Source organism: Drosophila mauritiana, chromosome X (genome assembly GCF_004382145.1).
Source record: "Drosophila mauritiana strain mau12 chromosome X, ASM438214v1, whole genome shotgun sequence".
NCBI lineage: Eukaryota > Metazoa > Arthropoda > Insecta > Diptera > Drosophilidae > Drosophila > Drosophila mauritiana.
The window spans coordinates 15,090,329-15,111,953 of NC_046672.1; the positions used below are offsets into that span (position 1 = coordinate 15,090,329).

The 21,625-nt window shown below is 41.8% G+C and overlaps 1 protein-coding gene across 2 annotated transcripts; it reads left to right on the forward strand.

The window, feature by feature from the left end:
- Positions 1–262: 262 nt before the first annotated feature.
- On the forward strand, positions 263–21,396 carry LOC117146857. 2 transcript variants are annotated; one of them, XM_033313430.1, is made up of 10 exons: positions 263–407; positions 8,271–9,012; positions 12,759–13,597; positions 17,442–17,605; positions 17,665–18,019; positions 18,103–18,295; positions 18,442–18,673; positions 18,744–19,550; positions 19,642–19,781; positions 19,906–21,396. In XM_033313430.1, the coding sequence occupies exons 3-10, from the start codon at positions 12,768–12,770 to the stop codon at positions 20,053–20,055; spliced, it is 2,871 nt and encodes a 956-aa protein (XP_033169321.1). In that variant the 5' UTR covers positions 263–407; positions 8,271–9,012; positions 12,759–12,767; the 3' UTR covers positions 20,056–21,396. The 2 variants fall into 2 exon arrangements, with proteins under 2 accessions (XP_033169321.1, XP_033169320.1); XM_033313429.1 differs by lacking the exon at positions 263–407 and adding an exon at positions 1,496–2,141.
- The last annotated feature ends 229 nt before the right edge of the window (positions 21,397–21,625 follow it).

Sequence of the window (21,625 nt, forward strand, 5' to 3'; positions counted from 1 at the left end):
GCCTGTGCGTTACTGTTGCTCTTCGGAAAAGCGTGGAAATCGGGAGAGGAAAAGCTGTGATGGGTAGCAGAGGGGTTGTGGGGGTGAAAAGCTCCGCTCGCCGAAACGCATCGAAAGCTGTCTGAGCGCGAGCGTCCTGGCTGCTGTCCGTACGTCTGTCCGTCCGTTCGTCCGTCCGTCTGTTCGCCTGCTCGTCCGCCCATCCGACGTCTTTGGACCGGGCTTCATCGGTGGCAGTCGGTCGGCATCTGTCCAAGTCCCACGACGCGTTGTCGCTCCGCATCGGCCGTTGCTGCAGTGGAAGCGGCCCGTTTGGCCAAGTGGCGTCTCCGTAGTCCCCTAGTCTCATGGCGGCGGAGTCTCCTCTCGAGGTTTCCCAGGCACTCCAGTCCGTTTCCAGTTCCTAGGTTAGTGCTAGAGCTCGGAATATCTGGCCAGTATTAGGCCAATCCATATATAATAATATATACATATATTTATATATATATATATATAAATCGCTATAACAGCCGAGTGTTTTTTGTTCCATTTCGTTTCGATAGCGAGTGTAATTTTTTTGAGAGTGCTCCCCCCGTTCTAAGTCGTGTGTGTGTGTGTGTGTGTGTTTCTCTTCCTGTTTGGCTGTGTGTGTGTTTCTCTTCCTGTTTGGCTGTGTATGTGCTGCGATGTCTCTGTGTTGGTGTAGAGCAGAGGCAAGAAGAAGCAGCATTGTGTAAGACGCCAGCGTCAAGTTCATAGACTAAACACCAACACTCTTTTGCGGCTCTACTCTAGCAAAGGGAAAAAGCTTTTCAGAGAGGAAACTCAGAAAATGAGAAAACGATAGAGACAGAGACACAGAGCGCAGAGAGTCAATTTACACTGCTAGAAAATAAGGGAAAATCTATTTGCGAGCACGCAATTCATGACAGCAACGTAGGCGAAAAGTTTGCATACTTTTAAGCATCTTTATCGCAGATTCCCAAACTCAAGATGTTATCTGTGTTATCTATATATTATCAAGATAATATCTATAATTTAAATAATACTATAATTATTACAGATAAGCGTAATCAAAATAATTGATAGCTTATTATTATACATTATTATATTTGGAAATTGGTATGAACAGGAGATTCAAGTGATTGCGCTTATTATTTTTTCTTTCGTGCAGAACTTTAGCTTTCAGCAACGTTTTTTTCCCGGTGTACTGGGTGAGCATGAACTCGCCGAGGGTTTCCCGGCCGGAAACCTTAGTCAAGGTCTCGCCAGCTTTCCAACGCAGGTTGTTGCTGCGCTCTCGCTCGCACCAGCTGCTGGTGGGTGTTCGGCCAACCGCCATCTCTGTCGCACCGCCGTCGTTGGCGAGCGAAGCTTTTATTGTATATTTCATCTTTCGCGCTCTTTTCCCTGCCATTTCTGCTTCTTTGGGGCAGTGGCACCTAGAGCGGGAGCGGGAGCGGGAGAGGAGCGTGAGTGGAGCGTTAGCTTTCCGGGCAGCTGATTCGCGCTCGGCTCGGCTCTCCGCTGCTGCTGCCGCCGTCGCTGCTCCGCTCGTCGTCTGGCTGATTAGTTTAGTTTGTGATTTCAATATATGTAATTAATTTTTGTTTCTGTAGCGGTACGGACGGACGCGTCGCGACGTTCGCTTGGTCCGCTTGGTGTTCGTTCGGTTCGCTTGGAGCTTGGAGTTCGAATTCGGTTCGCCAGCCGTCGCTGTTTCGTATTTATTATTATTTTTTATTTTTTTTTTATGAGCATATTCGTATTTCGCATTTGTATCTGAATGTTTCCTTGGCTCTGCGTACGTGTGTGAGCGATTGTGCGAGTTTCCTTCTCTTTCAACTTGCCTTTTTCGTGGTCGCCGCCGCTGCTAAAATACAAAGAACACGCTCGAGCAACGTAAATGGCGCCGCGCTAACGAATGGAATTGGAATATCAAACAGTGCCCCCCAGATCCCCATATAAAAGTTGGAAAAAAATATAATAAAAAAAACAAACCGAAATACAACAGGCAACAAACAAACTTCGTTTTGAGAACCCCCCCGCCTTTTTTTGTTTGCGTGTGTGTGTTTTGTGCCAGTGCTTGTGCTTTAGTGTTAAAAAAAAAAGTTCGAAACAACAAACCAAAAACGCGCACGAGAGGAAATACTATCAAGAAGGTAGATTGCGGTGACCTTAAATCATATAGTAATTATAGGGCTATCTTCCAGTTTCACAGTTTCAACAACCAAACGTTGGTGTATGAAAAACTCCAATTATCCTATTATACGACTAGCATGTATATTCATAAGCTCTATGGGAGATTTCTTGCCAAAGCGAGGTTTTCGTACTTAAAAACCGCTGTTGGTGTGTTGTTGAACAAGCTTGAACAAGTATTTTTTTTTTTGGGCTCTGCGTTGGTGCATTGGAGTGTAGGTAGAGTTTCACCAACCGACCAACCACCGAGCGCAAAATTAATATTGTTGGAACGTTCGAGCTTAGCAGCTGTTGGTGAACCGTTGTTGGTGTATTGTTGAATTCGCCGCATTAGATGCTGTTGATCGGAGTACTTTTGTGGTCCTGTTTCATTTCCGTTTGTGTTCACTGATTTCGATGTTTTCTTGAGCAGAGAGTTGGTTTTATATGGTGTAGCATATGTGCTGAAATCAGCGGCGCGTGCGCGCATTTTTGCGCGATCGAAACCCGAGAACGATTCAGTTTTTTGTTGACTTGGGAAAAGTTTCGATTTACGAAAAACATTCCCACTGTCTGTGTTTGTCATCCTCCGAAAATCTGCTTAGCCAACATTAACGTGTTTGCCCAGCCACAAACACATACAAATGCACACGAAAAAACTATCACATTCGCATCGACACAATCAATGAGGCAAGACAAATAAAATTAACATATTAATGAATTTCCAGTTTCTTTTTTCGACTTATTTAATTTTTAATAAGAAAAACAAAACAAGCGAGAAGAACTCGGAGTCTCTCTCGACTTCGGCATACCCAAAAAGCACGAAAGCGGGAAGTGTGAACATGGCCAAATTCCAGATCTGCGCTTTAATGGGTGTGCGGAGATCAACGGATTCCAATGAATATAGATGTTATATGGCGGAGCACTTTATGCTGGGTTCTTAGCCTCCCTTGAACTTGTGGCCAGCATGGAAAGAGTGCGATGGAACTGAGCTTTGGATGATAATAGCAATAAAAGTAAATATAAATAGCCCAGCATAGCATCAGCCATTTGTTGGCAACAGTTTTTCAATGATTTACCAGTTCCGAGTTCCGATCAATAAAAGTGTTTTTTTTTTTTTGTTATTTTTTTTTTTTTGCTATTCGGTTTGGTTTTTTCTTTCCAATTTTTGTTTTTTGTTCGGCTGCTTTGCTGCTGCTCTCAAGGTTTTCTGTTTGCTGTTGCCGATGGTGATGATGATGATGATGTTGATGATTTTTGTGTGGATGTTTTTCATTTTTATTATTTTCTCTGTTACTTTTTGGCTTTTGTTTTGTTTTATGTTTGATAATTAATTTCTACGTCGCATGCTGATGTTGGCAATTCAAGTGAATTGAAAGAGGGGAAGCTGTTAAAAATACAAGTGTACAAATCTCAAGGCAGTTTATAAATATTTTTTAAAAATCCATAGGCAGCTTCTAAATTATAGCCAAAGCATTAGTTCTCTAAAAAAAAACCATATAATTTGGAATGTCTGTTTCATTTTTAGGGACAATAAAATATGCAGTCAATTTCCCTAGCATTTTTCTTTGTTTTATATTTTTTACGAGTTCGTATATGTAAACATATTTATATTTTTTTTCTAACTTGTTGTTCTTGTCGCCCTCATCAAATTTTTTGCTGACGTCGCGTCTAAGAGCGATCGCTTTGGCTGAGCGGCGAGCGTTCAGCGTTGAGCGGGCCAAGCGGTATAGAGAGCCAAAAGCTCGTCGCTAAAATGTGGACGAGGGGGCCTGGTAGGGGAGTGGGGGGAAGGTGGAGAGGGGCCAGGCGGTATTTTGTGGAGGGGCCAAGACGCTCGAAAGCTGCGGGAAAAGGAAAGCCGAACCTGTACTGAAAGCGGACCTAAGCAGCGGCAATTGATAACCTAACCTAGACAATAAAAACGACCGCCAACCGCTGACGACCCCAAGAAATTACGTCCACTACTTGAATAGTTGCCATTTTAAGTTAAATATTTAATTTTCAATTAAATGTGTCAGATTCTGTGGCAGTCAAGCATAATTCAAGGCAGGGAAAGTTAGCCGACGGAAATGGAATGCCAAAATGCTCTGCAAATTTGAATGAGCGAGCTAATGGTACTACTTTTTTTCGCCACCATTGGTACAATCGGAAAAACTACATAGTATGGGGAAATATTTGAAAAATGCTCGCGTATATTTCGAATTTCTTTCGAATAAAACACAATGTAAGCTATCATAAATTAAGGGCAATCAAATCGAGCCGCAAAGAATGTGGACTGCCGAAACACGAGTTTATCGATAAATCGAATCTTAATTGGAGGCGAATTTAGCATGCCTGATTGGATCGCATATAGCCGAGATAGCTTGACGCCATCTTAGGCAGCTATGCTAATTAAATCGGTTTGACTTAGATTAGCCACGCCAGCCGCGGTTCACATGGCGTATGTGCAATAAACGCGGCTCAACATAACGCATACGCCGTGTGGCCAGGCAAATCATCCAGCAATTTCATGTATCTCACCCCCTTAATAGTTTACCTACCTCAAAGTGTCTGTAGGTCAAGCTAGTTCTATTTCTTCAGCAGATTAGCAATACAAATATACTAATCAGCTTGAAAGCTCTACTATAATTTCTTTTTTTTCCCCCTCCATTTCAACTCGTCTTATTGGCTCCGTGATTTTGTAACTGTATTAACTGATATGGTTTTCGATCATCTCTGAGCGCCAATAGCTATAGTTTCTCCTATATTACCAATGTTATGGAATTTTATGCAAAGTGCACTCGCAAATCTTTGTAGAACGTGCTTGAACGGCCACGTTCTTCCCGCCCTCTCTGGCTCTTTCTTCCCGCCCAGCTTGTTCTCCGCAATAGCTCTTTTCTTCTCCGCTCGCTCTCGTTCTTTAGCTGCTACCTTGCTCCCTTGCTCCCATTCTCCCCCCATCGAGTGCTCAGCTATTTTTGGTTTTTGCGACAACTTTTTGCCAGCCACCACCTGATGTCGACGTCAGCTTTGGGCCAGGTCGAAACAGCAGCGTCTCGCTTGCTTGATTGTTGCTGTATAAAGCGGCTTTTGTAATTAGCCCTGCGATGACTTTTTTTTACATATTTTCAATTGAAATTTGCACATTGAATGCAATGCTATCTATTTCTATATATTTATTATATTTAAAAAATTCCGCTTGAAGAGTAAAAACGCTTTAAATAGTAAGTTAACACTTCCGGCCATCAACTTTCCACAAAAATATGTGTCTGTGGTTCCTAAGCAAATTGGCAAAGACGTTTTATATTTTGTGCAACCGCATAGCTTAGAAGAGGTGTCAAGTTCAAGGAAGTATATAAACCGACACCATCTCAATAATATTCAAAAAATTGATAAAAACGATAAGGCTGGGGTGGAAATGTCTCAAATTCAATGCAGTTCATTCATTAGCAAACTTGGAATTTTGCTAACATCAAAGGGGCTGCCAAGGCATATCGCCTATAAGTCAACCACCCCAACCACAATTCCAAACCAACCCCCCGCCCCACTCCAAAGAAAACCCGTTCGGCACTGGCAAAATGATCCACTCTAATGATCTATTAGCAGGCATTTTTGCTTTTTTTTTTTTTTTGCTCTATTTATAAATGATTTCCATACAATGGCGCGCAGCGAGACGTATACGTAATATTGCGTATACGCCCCGCGGTTCAAACCCAATCTAACGCGCTCCATTCGATGTAACTTTAACTATTGCAAATGTAAACAAACCGAAAGTGTGGAAGGGGGATTGAGGTATTGGGGTTCTGGGGTTCTGGGAAGGGGGGGATACGTCAAACGTCAAAGCAAATTATATAATTTATTTATTTTGTTACCGCTGAGCGAATACTCTCTTCACTCGGTGTGTCGTTTGCTTTGGGCTCTCTCGCGCTTCTCCTCCGATTATCCCCTGCAAATCCCCTGTAGTCGCAAAGTTCGTTGTCGTTGTCTGGCAAATAGCTTTTCGCCTTTTTCTCGCCCATTTCTGCCGTTCTCATTCTTCTTTGCTTATTTTTCTGCTTTATTTTGACGGAGCACTTGAATTTATTTTTGTTTTATTCTTTTTCTCATCTACGTCGCCCCGCCGTAATACAAACAAAAAAATGGGCAAGTGCAAAAAAAAAAAAATTTAACAAACAAAAAAATTATAAAAAGCGTTGAGCAGAAAAGGTTTTTATATTACATTTTAATTTTTTTGTTGTTATTTTTGCGTGTGTGCTTTGTGCTGTTTTTGTACCCCTCTTTCTGCAATTACGACCCGCTGGCGGGTGATTGACCCAGGCCCCAAAACTCGGACCCCAGTTCCAGAACCACACAGACCAGATACAGATACAGCTACAGCTACAGCTATAGCTACAGATACAGATACTGCTCCAGGACCGGAGCCACTGCAGCTTTACGATGGGTGGTTGGGTAGTTCGAGGTGCTGTGCTTCTTGGGGTGGTGCGTGTGTCAACCACACAGCACAAACAAAGAGCCCAGGAAAAAAAATGTTTGCAAAGATTTTCTGCGTACCTGCGATGTCCCTGAAAAGCGAGTGGAGCTTACATTAGGAAAACTAGAAGGCGAAAGGCATTAAAAAGGGTTTACATGTGTACACAAAGCGGATTTAGGGGATCTTTTCCAACACTTATTCCTAAAATGGGATATATAAAAAAAAAAAATAAACATGGATAATTGATGTAAAGGAAACACTTTTGGACTACATTGTTTTAGCAATATTTCCTATTACTTTGCACCGAATTTTGAAAATCCAGTACCTCCTGTGTTCACTGTAGCAAACCCACACGCACGCACACACCCACACACACATATACGCAGTGGGAACCTCCATCTACTTGTGTGTGTGTGCACACGCCCACCTACGTACAACGCCCCCCGCAGGGGGATTCCTAATGCCGCAGGATTCAGTTGTCCTTGATTCACACAGACAAACGCACACACACACACACACACACACACACACAGAAATAGCAATATAAGTGCGTGCCTGCGCCTGTCTGTGTGAGCTTTTGGGGAAAAGTTGGGGACACTCGTAAAGAAGTTTATCTTCTTATATATATTTGATTTAGACTGCCAAGCAACACTTGAAATGAATGCGCACAAAATAAATATATATTTTGTATACATACTCTGTTTGAGGAATTAAAGATGAAACTGGAAGATAAGAGGCGGGCATAGACCATAGAACTAGACCAGATGCCAGTTAAGGGATAGTTTGGTAAAGAAAGAAAGAAGAATTATCTGCTTGGATGATTCCGAGATAGAACGTTGAGTATTTCAAATGGGTTATTGATTATCAGATGCAAAAGATCGCTACGAAAACGGGGCTTACCTACTCCCATTTCATAAACACATAAATAAATGGTAGCCTTAATTGCAGAAGCAAACAAATTGCACTGTTATTCTAGACTTTTCTTGACTTCACTTTCCAGTTCTCGAATTCGCGCTTATAAACATGTACGATTGAGCAAAGAAACTAGAGATACAAGTTGGAATAGCAATCAATCGAGTTGCTCAGGATAATAAATTAAGGCGGCGCATCGAAATGTGTTGAGTTCAGCAAAAAAAAAAAATAAAATAAAGAAAGCAATTCAAGTGAAATATGTATCAGCAATGGTGGTTCAACTCGGGTTCAATAATTCCCTTAATTTGCGACTGGTGGTGCTAACTTTTGTTTTGTTGGATTTAACCGGTTTATATTTTCACAAAACAGCCACAAAGTCAACGAGATAACAAAAAGCTAAAAACAAAAGGAACTTAAGAAGCATTTAGCGGCAGCTGCAGAAAAACAAAGCAACAGGTGACAGCACAGAACAGATCAACAATGATATTAACATTTTTTGAGTCCGTTCGTCAGCTAGTGGGAAATAAAAGTTTTAATTATAATTTAGGTATTCATTTAATTAAGAAGCAAAATTCCAAATGAAGTTTAAGATACACTCTTGGGTGTTAACTAAGTATCTTAAATGAAATGCCTTTCAAAAGATAATACTAACTATTTGCATAGTGCTTTTTGTGAATAAGCCGAAATGAATATAATTTCAAATGTGCCCGTTTTTAAAACTCTTCTCTTTCTTTTCGACTCTTTTTAGCAACAACAAATAAACACTTGCTGGAAGCTGAATGGCTAAGCAACAACTCAAATTAAAGCTACAACAAAGTGAAACAAAATACCTCCAACTGTACAAATATTGATTGATATTGAACAAGTTAAAAAGAAACAAATGCACAAATTTAAAGCAAAAGAATGGGGAAATTTAAACAAAGAGCAATCGGAGATGACTAACTAATGAATATGTAAACTAAACTTGTTTCCCCCAACCCGTCCAACTGAAATCCGACAAAAAATACTAAGTGTGTTTCAAAAATGTTTGAACAAATACCATAGAAAATACCGTTAGGTGGCGGTAGTGTAACTGTTACACCGTAAAAATACCAAGTGAATTTAATTAGGTGCAAGAAAATACTGAAATCTAGTTACTGGTTGTTAATATTTTCGTTTTTTTTTCAAAGAATAACAAAGGTACAAAGAATTACGAAGAAATATTAAAGAAACACATATAACCGAGAAGATAATAAAGCGAATTGCAACTGCAGGACAGCAACAACAACAAAGCAAAACAAAGTAATACAAAATATATAATTCACCAATATTACACCAACAACAAGCAGACAGAGCGAGACGGATAGAGGCGTAAACAAACTGCACGAGCGAGTGCGAGCGAGAGGGCGTGCGTGAGAGCTTGCCGAAAGAGCGCAAGAAAGAGAGAAAGGGGGCGAGAGAAAGAGAGAGCGAAAGCTTCATGCAGAAAAACAAGAAACAGCACAAAACATGTAAGTGAAATTGATTTTTTGCCCTCTCCCGTTATTCGAATGATTGTATTGTTGTTATTGATATGGCCAGCATTAGATGTAAATATTTCATGATTGATTTATGGGGCCCCAGAGAAAAGAAAGCTTACGCTGCTGATCGGTGGCAACCCTGGATACGTTGTAATGGTCTTGCTTTAAGATACTTAAATTGTAGTACTTGCAAAAGATTCATCATTTTATATTATTAAGATTACGGTAAGCAGCAATCATTATAATTAGTTGGGAAAATCTTCTATTTATTTAGCAAAAAGATGGCAACCCTTTATAAGTAATGATAAATAGTGCTATAAATAAATATATTATAAATTAATTAATCTACATGGCTGTGATAATCTCAACTGACTATCACTTACATAGGTGGCAACCCTAAAGATATTTACTATTATTGTTTTCATGTTAATTTTGCCTAAAATATGGAAACTCCCTATTTCTTACCTATCATTTAAGCCAAGCAATCTCATCTAAGAATACTAGAAAATCACCGTCCAAAGTTGTTGACTTGTCCAACTCACTCGTTACGGGAATCACTTGCATTATCCTTATCGAGTGAATAAAAGTTGGCTATCGTTACTATCTGCTCGCCAGAACCCATTCATCAGATGACTCAGAGGGCAATGCAACAATGTTTGATTACAATGGTGATTAGAGGGGATTACGAACTAGGTTACATGATAACAACTTCTGAAGGTCATCTATTTTGGTGGAATTGTAATTCGTTTCAAACACAAAGGGTAAACAATTAACGCAATCAAGGTCTAAAAACTAGATCTTGAAATCTAATTTCAGGTTCCCCAAATGTTGGAATCTTATAAATATATTGGGTATATGGCACATGCATTTCATAGAATCAAACCACAGTTGTAACAGTCAAAACTTGACCTCCAATACTTTCGCGGTCTAATCAGCCGGGCGATATCTCTACTGTGGCCATAACACCGCCAGCAATGCTAGAAAAACTCAACAAAGGCGACGGGTTCAACAACAATTGGTGGGTGTCTGGCCATGGTCGTGGAATTTGTTGGTGGAATCAAGCAATCGAGAGGAGCAAACAAGCGACTTCGGTCGGCGGCTTATCAAAAGCAATATTCATGTTTAATATCTGTACGAAGATTATAATTGTCTGTGTATGTATGTATGTATGAATGCGCTCATCGCACACGAATATACCCAAAATGTATATGGCCAATAGCAATGGCAATTTTTTTGGGCTAACCCATTTGCAAACTTTATCGATTTGCGGGCCATAGAGTTTTGAAGGCGTGTCGTGTGCCACTTTACAATTGTCGAAATAGTTCCTCAAGATAAGAGCAATTAGGGCGATTTTTTCGCATGATAGCCAATCTCAAATCAGGGGCTTTATTGTCATTCATGATTTTATTTTAAGCATTGTAAATCAACTTGAAAAAGGGCTGATTAGTTTTCCAACACTTATCTTGATCTATTCTCGTATGCAATTACTGAAATGATAGGGTTTCGAAAATAGTTGCAAATAGTTGGGCAGTAAAAACTCGAAAAGTGCTAGAGAGTAATTTGCCTAAATATATGATTCGAAACCTAGATCTTCAAATAAATCTTAAGTTAAAAACTTCTAAGCAATTGTATTAGTTTGAGCACCTCAAATTGTTAGATTTTCATCACATTGCGTATACGCCCCGTTGCACCAACATAGCGAACACCGCGTTGCAACCCAAGAACTACATCATATATTCAGTGCTGTTAGTATAGAAACGAACTGAGAGAAGTAAATCCACCCACTTGTTGTATCTACCCATCGCCAATGCGTTGCGTATACGCCCCATTGCACCGACAGATTCAGCCATGCAAAGTGGCAAAGTGGCAAAGTGGCAGCCACCCGCTGTGGCACAAACGCCGTCTGGCGATTTTGGCAGCATTGACATGTCTACCCTCGTTGTCTTTATGACCGCTGTTTTACCCGCCACTCGAGAACAATTGCAAAACAAATTCGGAATGGCGGAAAAGGAAAAAAAATGTGCAACAGCAAAATAAACTAATAAAGAAAAGAAGCGCAATTATTACGGCAATCGACGATGATAACAACTGGCAAAAGAAATGCCTGGATTGCATATTACTTAGTTGTCGAGTGGCTGTTGACTTCCTTGTTGACCACGTAGTCTTATTCCGTAATTTATCACCCTTTTTTAATTGTCATATGGCCATTTTCAGTCTATTTTCGCTAGGTAAAGAGTTTTGATAGCAGGCTAGAAAGTTAATTACAAGCCAAGCTGTATTATAAATTATAAATTATAAATTATAAATAGTGGCTTACTTACGGGTATACATATATCATCAAATATTTAAGAGCATACATATCGTCATTTCTTACTGTGTACTCGCACAATAAATTTAACTATATCTTTATTTGTTTATGTCATATCTCTTTCAATATCGAAATTCCTGCCAACGAATACATAAGTGAAATGAATTCGTTTTTAATTAAGCCATTAATTAGAAACAATATTTCCTAGAAGACCATGATGAACAAAATTGGAAAGTGATATTAAGCTTGATATCTTAAAACAAGATTTAAATTAATAATAAAATATACTAAAATGTATATATAAATATAGAATTGAATGCGATTGTTCAAGGATTGCCCCACTTTTTTTTATTAAATTAAATAGATTAAATTATTTTTTATTAGCGTAGCTTCTTCAAGAACTAAGCACCTTTTCCCACGGCAATGATAGTTTTTTTTTATATATATATGTGAATGGAAAGCTTCAATTGTCCACAAGGGAAAACAAATAAACAGCCAGCTGGAGGGCGAAAAAATACAGAATTTATGACCAGAACTCCCCGCAATTCCCTCGACCCACAAATGCGATTGTCATGTGAATCAGAGAGGCAAGAAAATAATACATAGTAAATATAGTTCAAAGATCTGCCCTGAATAGATGGTTATATTCTTGTGTGTGATCTGAGCAGGTCCATGTTTGTACATATATATAGTAGTGTTTTGAATTATTTATAGGCGACACTTGGATAGGATTCGCATATAAATAACGTGGACTTCTTTGACTTTTGCTTGTGTCATTCAACCAAAAAAAAAAAGAAAAGTGAATCCCTTCCCTGTGCCGCCGCCCATGACTTTTCAAAAATCGTTTTTTTTTTGTTTTTGAGCGTTTTACGAGTTCGATCATAAAAAATCGCAGGAACGTCGAGTTCCTCATTTCCTTGGTCACTATTTGAATTCGTTGGCAGCTATTTTTAGTTTTTCGAAAATACAACAAAATAATAATTTGAGAACGGCATTGAACAATAAAAAAAACAATGTTCGGTCCTTAAGTGCACTGGGAAAAATTATAGTACTATAATACATTCATTACATAATACATAATTTGGAAACTATTATTTATTTATTTTTTTTTAAATTATTATTTATTAAGTGAAGAATCCGTACATCATTATATTGTATCTTAACATCACAGTGTGACACTATTATTATTATTATTAGTTTTAGTCTTTAGAACGAGATTATATACCTTTAAGTATTAATTAGAAAATAAATTTTTGAACTTTTTTTGGTTGCCATTTTTCCATCAGTGCAGCCACCATTAAATGGGAAAATAATCTATTGGGCAATTAGAATTATTGGGGGCCTAGAATTGTTATCAGCCGTCAATGATGCAATGATCTCCTCAGCCGATCGCTCACAGAACCCGTCCACTTCTCTCTATTTTTTCCAGCTGGAGAACATGGAGGGTGCCAGTCGCAGCAGGAACTCCTCCACGAGCCACAGTCAAGGTCGCGGCCAGGACATTGAGGATCTCAAGCAAGACATTCCCTACTTTGACGAACCGCCGGCGCTCGATGCCGATCTGCTTGTGCTGGGCAAGAGCGAATGCCAGCTGGACGAGCTGGCCTGGGATCGCGATGCGGATGTGGATGCGGATGCGCCGCTAGAGACGGCACCCGCCGTCGATCTCGAGGAGGACAACTATCCGGATGAGAACGAGAGCTCGGTGCTGGGCAGCGACTATGCGCCCAGTGGGAGTGGCAGTGGTGCGAACAGTTTCTACCAATCGCCGACGCCATCTGCCACCGGATCTGGTTGCGATCTGATGCTCCGACCGCCATCGAATTCCATGTACCATTTCAATTACCGATCGCCGGGTAGTCCAATGCCTGGGGCACCAGGAGTAGCCAACTCACGAGGTCTGCATCCGTATGCACATTCCCCGGCGCATGGCAATCCGCCTGGCTTCTATCCGAATATGTGGTATCCGAATGCACCGTACGGATCGGCAGGAGCGGCAGGATCCGCCGGAGGAGCCGTGTCCGGTGGCAGGTACATGGGCTATGGACCGGGCGGAGTGCCAGGAGGAACCAGTACGGGTCCGGGTGCTGGTCCTGGAGCAATGCAAGCGGCGTACCCCGGACATTCGGCCCACATGCATGCGCTGCATCATCAATATCCGCAGCCACATGCGCACGCACACCACCCGCAACATCCGCATCATTCACCACATCCGCACCACCCGCATCCGCACGAGACCATGATGGAGATGTTTCAGCTCTCAAATAGGTGAGTCCCATTGATCTTTTATTGCATCTGGGAGTTTCTCATGTTGCATTTGCATAGAATATTCGAGTTTGTAGGGTATTCATTTCCTTTTCAGTTAGTTTCATTGTAAATATGAAACTGAAAGCTTTAAGATGTGAAAACGGAATATTTCAGCCCGCCAATTGGAATGATTGCTTTGTTATCCAAAACCTGGGGCATGTACTAGTTCAAGGCGCACGCATTTCGTGTGCACCCCCTTTTCGAGGCGAGGATCCCACCCACCGCGCTAATGGGGGGCAGCATCCACCCGTGGCCCCTCGACGGGTGGTCGGGTGGCCAATTTGGCATTATTCAGAAGCACCCACTCCGAGCTTCCAGCTTCCAGCTGAGTGGCTGGCCTGATTGAAGATTGCTTCACTTGTGGCACCAACTAAGCACCCCAAACCACCGAAAACCACTTGATTAGGAGGCCGTGGGCGCTGCTAATATATTTTTATCAACATTTCGTTTGGTTTATTTTCGTCAACGAGACGACTGGACTGGACAGACAGGCAGGCATTCATTCGGCACTCGCCGCAGTTCCTAATTCAGCGAAATCGCCATTCATCCGAGCTGCAGGAGAGCTGCACAAGTCCACCCACCCTTTGGGCCACCCCTTGCAAGCCCATTCATTCGCTACGCTAACCGCCCACTTTGATTGACAGACCATAAACAGAACACTGTGCACTCGTTTCCTTATTCACTTGGCCATATGTGTTTGCATATGTATCGCTTTTGCCGTTGCTGTACCGTTACTCTCGAACTTATAATCCGATGCGTTTCGATACGTCATTAGCGCGGCTTCAAGGTCGCTACTACTGCATACGTCGGTTGAGAGGGGTGAATGGGGGGTGGTAGTTCGGTAGGCGGGTGTGTTGGGTGTTGGGCGGTGCCGGCAGTTATCGATACGCGCGCACTTACATTGTAAGCGGCAGCAAACAAACAGAAAGCGCGAGCGAGACAGACTACGGAAGCGAGGGAGAAGCCAGCGATGCACTGGCAGAAAATGAGGCACACTGCTGCTGAAATGTCAAATAATAACCCAAAAATATCTTTATTTCACGCCGTTAATCAGTTCAAACATAATAGTTACATTCAATCCATTTTTATCGAACATATCGTTTCTATGGTACAATCGATATAATCGAAAAATAGTATATCGATACATGTGTTTATTTAAATTTTCAAATATTTTCAAAAATTTGAATTGTAGCTGCTTGGGAGTCCGAAGTGAAAGCAAAAAAGTAAATTGCTCATACGCAGTGTGGTCCGAATGAAGTTGTATTGGTTGTACTCGAGCTAAAAGCTCAGTTCGAGCCTAAGAATCTATATTTAAATTTATTTGCAATCAATAAGTGCCTGTGTGAAGATTTTACAAGTGTAGTTCGATTCCCCATTCAGCGGCGAATGCAACAAGTTGAGTAAACAAACAATCGCACACTCACGGATAACAAGCATACACACTCAGCCGGCGAATGTGTACAAATACACGAGTGTGTGTGTGTGTGCGTGTGTGGGGGAGGGAGGGGGAAATGGCACTTGGAAATGGCTAAAAAGTAGACAGCTCGAGGGGCCAAAGCCAACAGTCGTTGGCCACTTGGCCAACAATTGCACAGACAACAATTTGACATCAAGTGCAAGGGTGCAGTGCACTGTGCTAACTCAATCAAGGCCAGCAAATCGCTGCATCGGCAATTGGCAATCGCAATGGCAATCGTCTGAACGTTTCGAATACCCTGGAACATGAATTTTCCTAAAATAGAGCATTGCACCAGTGGCACAAACAAAATGGCAGGATATAAAAAAAAAATAACACACATAGTTCGTAGTTTGTAATTAACAATATTAAAGTGCTTTTGGTCCAATTAATTTTCGTTTATGCAACTTTTAATGGCTTGTTTTTATTATTGGTCGTTTTCGAGTCCATTTTGAATGCTAAATGTAAAAGGCTTTATTTATAAATTCAAGAAACAATGTTTTGTTGTTTTTTTGGTAGGTCAGTTACCTTTCGTTATCTTTAAAATGTTCACTACTTTATATCTGTTTAATATTGCATTTTTTTGTTAATAAGCTCGAAAGTTTTTATATAATATATAAAATATATTTTAATATATTTATATTTTATATTGTTGAAATGCTAAAAATTTTTAGCCAAAATATATCGATACCTTGAAATATCGACTTTCAAATGTTTACTATTATTTTTATATATTTTTCGCAAGTAGTTGGTGCATTTGTTTATTTGGCTGTTGCGCACTTTCCCGGTGCCTAGGATGGCTATATTTTGTTATTCCTATTCCTATTTTTCTTCATTCTTGTTGTTTTTTGTGTTTTGTTTTTTGTGCAACTGTTTGCATTGCTTTTGCCAATGCAATTGCAATTGCAATTGCAATTGCTCCTGCACTTCGTTTTGCACTCGCCAATGTGTGTGTGTGTGTATTTTGCGAACTTGTTTTGCAATTGCGTTTTAAAATATATTACATCAGTGCGGAGGGGAGGGGGGTGTTGGTTGGAGATAGGGGTTGGTGGTTGGGGGTTGGGGGTTGGTTGTGCGCCGGTGGGAGTGAAGTGGGGCATTTGGTCGGGATGGGGCTAAAACAACATTGTGGCAGCCGAAAGCGGTAGCCAATCGGATGCGGCGATCTCACATTTCCGTATAAATTACTCATGAACTCGGCCGAAAGCGGATGCAATGGGGGCACAGAAAATAATTAGCCCGAAAAAGTTCATTAGCTTAATATCCATTTGCAATCGACTTCAAACAGACGAACTGTAATTCAATTAGTTTCCAAAAAGAATATTAAGCCCTCTAATTTACAATTAAATTTTGGTAAAAAAGGAGTTTTCCAATGCACCACTCAATTATTTGCAGTGTATTGCCTTATGAAATCGCAAGATTGGCGCCAAGCGAAACGAACCAAAGCCTCACCAAACAGAACGTGATCATTGCACTCGAATCCCCGTTCCGAATCGCCCCCTCCCCGGATCGCCACCCATGCAAAACTGATAATTATTGACAGACGGACAGTTGCAAGGGGGTGCGGGGGGAGGGGTTCTGTTTTGTTGTCATAGTCTAGCCGGGGCACTATGTAATACTTGCGACTGCGTAACGGCCAAACAAATATGCCCAGTCATCGCATATGTATGTACATACATACATAGGTATGTACGTATGTACGAATAAATGAGTACATGCGATTATACGGACAACTTACGGACAAACTATGCCGGTCAGCTTTTGAGAGTCTGCAGATTATTACGGTACATACGTAATGTAGGCAGTGATGTTTCATTCGATTGCGAACTGTTATGCAAACAGAAATCTCCATAAAGCTGTCCAAAAGTATGCAGTGCCAATAATTCACAGGCGCATTTCCTTTTCAACGGACAACCCATGTTCCTACCTCAACGAACACAATCATCACTTATATTGTTTACAACAGAATACATTGTGTATTATTTACATATCAGCGAGCAGTCGCCCATCCATTGCGCATTTTTATTATCCACATTAATCTGACATTTTAGTCTATGCATCATCGCTCAAAAAGGTTCAACAATAACAAATGCATACTTATTTTATACTGATGCCGCAAGTGGAAATTACTTCAGCTCTTTATTAAAATTATTACGATTTCATTTGGCATTTTTAAGCAAAGCTCTTAATACAATTTTGACCTTATTCGCGAATGCCGGGAGTTCCCTAACCCTAAAAGTGTATCATATCATAATGAAATGCCAGTTCTTAAAAGGTTTTGAAAATGCTTTTACATGCGAAAAAGCAAGCAATTAATAAAATAAATACTTCATTTTTTATTTATTTTAGTGGCCGAGAGGCGCGAAACCGAGCGGAAAAGAACCGGCGGGACAAACTGAACGGATCCATCCAGGAACTATCCACAATGGTGCCCCACGTGGCGGAGTCGCCACGTCGAGTGGACAAAACAGCCGTTCTGCGCTTCGCCGCCCATGCATTGCGATTGAAGCATGGTAAGATATATCTCGAATATCTCCAAATGCATAGTAATACTATAAACAAACTCCTTCAGCCTTTGGCAACAGTCTGATGCAGCAGCGACCACAGATCACGGACACCCTGATGGACATGCTGGACAGCTTCTTTCTCACACTCACCTGCCATGGCCACATACTGCTGATCTCGGCCAGCATTGAGCAGCATCTGGGCCACTGTCAGTCGGATCTGTATGGCCAGAGCATAATGCAGATCACACATCCCGAGGACCAGAACATGCTCAAGCAGCAGCTGATACCCACCGAGCTGGAGAACCTCTTCGACGCCCATGGCGATTCGGATGCGGAAGGTGAGCCCCGCCAGCGGAGCAAAGCCGAGGAGGACGCCATCGATCGCAAGTTGCGCGAGGATAGACGCAGTTTTCGCGTGAGGTTGGTCCAAAATCGAATCATAGCTTATCTTATCAACCTAATCTTCATATGCTATGATTGTATATTACCATGTTCTCCTGCAGATTGGCTCGTGCGGGTCCCAGATCGGAGCCCACCGCCTACGAAGTGGTCAAGATCGATGGCTGCTTTCGGCGTAGTGACGAAGCACCGCGCGGCATACGCTCCAATCATTTCAGCTCCAATCTGCAGTTAATCAGGCGGACACGCGGTCGTGACGATGTCATTCCACTGCACACCATTAGCGGCAATGATATCGTAAGTGGATCCTTTAATCATTGATATAAGATCCTTTAGAATGGTGTCCTATCGTATGCTGCAAGTACTATCGTACTGAGACCAGTTACCTTTCGACTTCTTCGCAAGCTGAGACCACCACAATCCTTAATCCCTGATTCGTTTAGATTCTGACTGGCTGCGCCCGGATCATACGTCCGCCGAAGATCGCCAGTCGGCTGATCGATGCCAACACACTGGAGTACAAAACCCGCCACCTGATCGACGGCAGGATCATCGACTGCGACCAGAGGATCGGAATCGTTGCCGGCTACATGACGGATGAGGTGCGCAATCTCAGTCCCTTCACCTTCATGCACAACGACGATGTGCGCTGGGTCATCGTGGCCCTGCGTCAAAGTGAGTGTTCCTGACATAGTCCTCCATATCGCTTGTACCCCAATTCCCCCATCCATTTGGCATCTTGCAGTGTACGACTGCAATAGTTCTTATGGCGAGTCCACTTACCGGCTGTTCACCCGCAACGGGAACATCATCTACCTGCAATCCAAGGGCTATCTGGAGATCGACAAGGAGACGAACAAGGTGCACTCCTTTGTCTGCGTGAACACGCTGCTGGGCGAGGAGGAGGGCAAGCGGCGGGTGCAGGAGATGAAGAAGAAGTTCTCGGTGATCATCAACACACAGATACCGCAGTCGACCATCGATGTGCCCGCCTCCGAGCATCCGGCTCTGCTGGAGAAGGCCGTGCTGCGGCTCATCCAGAATCTGCAGAAGTCTGGCGAGAATGGTGGCCACGATGACGGCGACGAGGACGATGATGCGCAGGATGACGACGACGACGATGAGGATGATGATGACGATCAGGACGATGGCGGGCGCAGCATGTCCGAATTCGGTGATCCCTATGGTAGTCATCACGGCCATCATGGTTCCTCCGCTCTATCCTCTCACGGGCATGGTAGCGCCAAAACACCACCCCTGGCACTGGTTCCGCCGGAAACGTCCTCCGTCAAGTCGGCGATTACGAAGAGCATCAGTGTGGTCAACGTTACGGCGGCCAAGCATCTGCGTGGTGTCCACGCATCGGCGGCAGTCAAATCGCCCAGCTCCTTGGGCAGCTGCACCTGCAGTGAATCCCATTCGCCCTGCGACTTCTGCCAGGTTGCACCCACGTCCGATCTCCAGGCGGTTGGGTCCAATCTGAAGAGGGGCAGCACCGCTCTGGCGGAAAGCGAGGAGAAGCTGTCCAAGCGGCGCTTTATACCCAGCACTGGTGAGTTGGAATTGATTTAGTAACTTGATTTACTATTGCTGGATATTTTTCGAATGTTTAAGTATTCACATATTGAACTATTTGCCGGCAGAAATCGAGCATGTGCTGCACACATCTCTGGACCAAATCGGGCGCAATCTTACCCAGCAGCTCAATGTGGCCAGGAATTTGCGGGAACAGAGCCAGCGATACGAGTTGCCCCATGCCAATCAGCGATTCAATGAGATCATGGTAAGCTATAGGCATTCAACTGCAGCGAGAATCTTGAATTACAAGCAAATGAAATATAGAAGAGGGATTGGAAATCACACAGTTTGTGATTGAAGCTGACCGTATTTTCGTGCCCCTTTTGCAGCAGGAGCACCAGAAGCAGAGTGAACTGTATGTGAACATCAAGAGCGAGTACGAGGTGCAGCTGCAGCACAAGGCCAGCACCCGGAAGTCAACGGATTCGGATCGGAATCAGGAGCAGCAGCCGCCGCTTCAGGAGGACGACCAGGACTAGAGAGATGGAGAGCGCCCGATCGGGTCTCGACTGAAGGGTTTCATCGATGTGATATGTAACTACTGTCCTGGCAGCCAGCTCAAGTCCCAACACACAAAGTGTCCCTAATTCGTACCAACCAATAGAACCAATAATTCAGGGTTAGTTCTCGTTCGGTCAACTGATGGGTAACTGCTGCGGAACAGTTTAGATACAGATACAGATACGGATAGATAACCTTTAACCCCAACCTATGAGTGAGCCTGAGACAAGCATACTTTAGATACCCCGCCCACATGCACACACTCACATATATACATATATAAGTATATATATATATTTATATATATATGTACATATATACACCGTTTGTTCAGTTTGTTGTTTTTAACTTCCTGTCCCACGTAGAAGGACTTTTACATGCATGTAGAACTAGTTACCGTTATCGTTACCGTTTCCGTTTCCGATTTCGTTTAGAATGTTAGACACATATTTAGTAGTTTAATCCAATCACAGCTGATTCTTTTGAACACAACTTGTTTTTTGCTGATCCCAATTTTCAAAAACAAAAAGATGGTAGAACAAATATTAATAGAAAAGAGTCACGTCAATTTGCATCGAAAGCGGAAACGGCAACAAACACCCACAAAGGATGAAGATAAAGATATAAGTAAAGCTTAGCGTAAATGGGAGGATTTAAACAATTATTATGCTAAATGAAATATACTATTAAAAACCTATGTACCATACGTTGTGCGTAATGCCCAAACTAAACGTGATAAAAGACTGTTACCAACTACATACACACATACATAATACCGAGATGGAAACACCCGTAAATCTAGAACTAAAACCTAAACTTAAATCGGCATAGTTTCGCATGAAAAGAAAATATATATACATACATACATATATAACAATTATATTCATACGCGCACTAAAAGGAGGCGTGGCATAGTTTAATTACATTTACCGTACGAACACTTTTTATAGATGTTTAATGTTGTTATGGTTAAGATAAATCCGGACGAATCGATGGATTTTGGCCAAGCACGGTGCACTGCATATATGTAGCAAGTGAGCCAAGTACAATTTACACAAATGTATACATAATTAGATGCATATATGGTTCGATGTAAACTAATAAATCGATGTAAAAGCGTAAAAACGGAAGTTAAGAAACCACACACACACAAACACACACACACCACCCACAAAAACCAGAAAAAGCTGAGGCGACAAAAATATGAGAACTCTGTTAAATGTTTGTTATGCATTTGTTTTTTTTTTATCTAAATTAATATTAAACTAATGTATTAGTGAATAAACTTGTGTACCTACATACAAAACAATGATAAAGCAGTTATGGCGGTGGTTTTATTTGTTTATATTCCAAACTAATAATTACAGGAGCTGTACGAATGTAAAATATTACTTCAATGTCAGAACATTTATGAATTCCTTTAAATGTTTTATATTTTATTTTTAGCATTCGATGTTTTTTTTGACGTTGAACGTTTGGCGCTGCATTTACCACAATTTAAGCAAATAGTGCAGAAATCAATTTGTATGATGTGAAATAAATTAAAAG

Coding starts and splice junctions, on each gene's coding strand:
- LOC117146857 (XM_033313430.1), top strand. CDS start 12,768: ATGGAGGGTGCCAGTCGCAGCAGGAACTCCTCCACGAGCCACAGTCAA. Junction 18,020..18,102: donor AGACGCAGTTTTCGCGTGAG/GTTGGTCCAAAA, acceptor GTTCTCCTGCAG/ATTGGCTCGTGCGGGTCCCA. Junction 18,674..18,743: donor CATCGTGGCCCTGCGTCAAA/GTGAGTGTTCCT, acceptor GGCATCTTGCAG/TGTACGACTGCAATAGTTCT.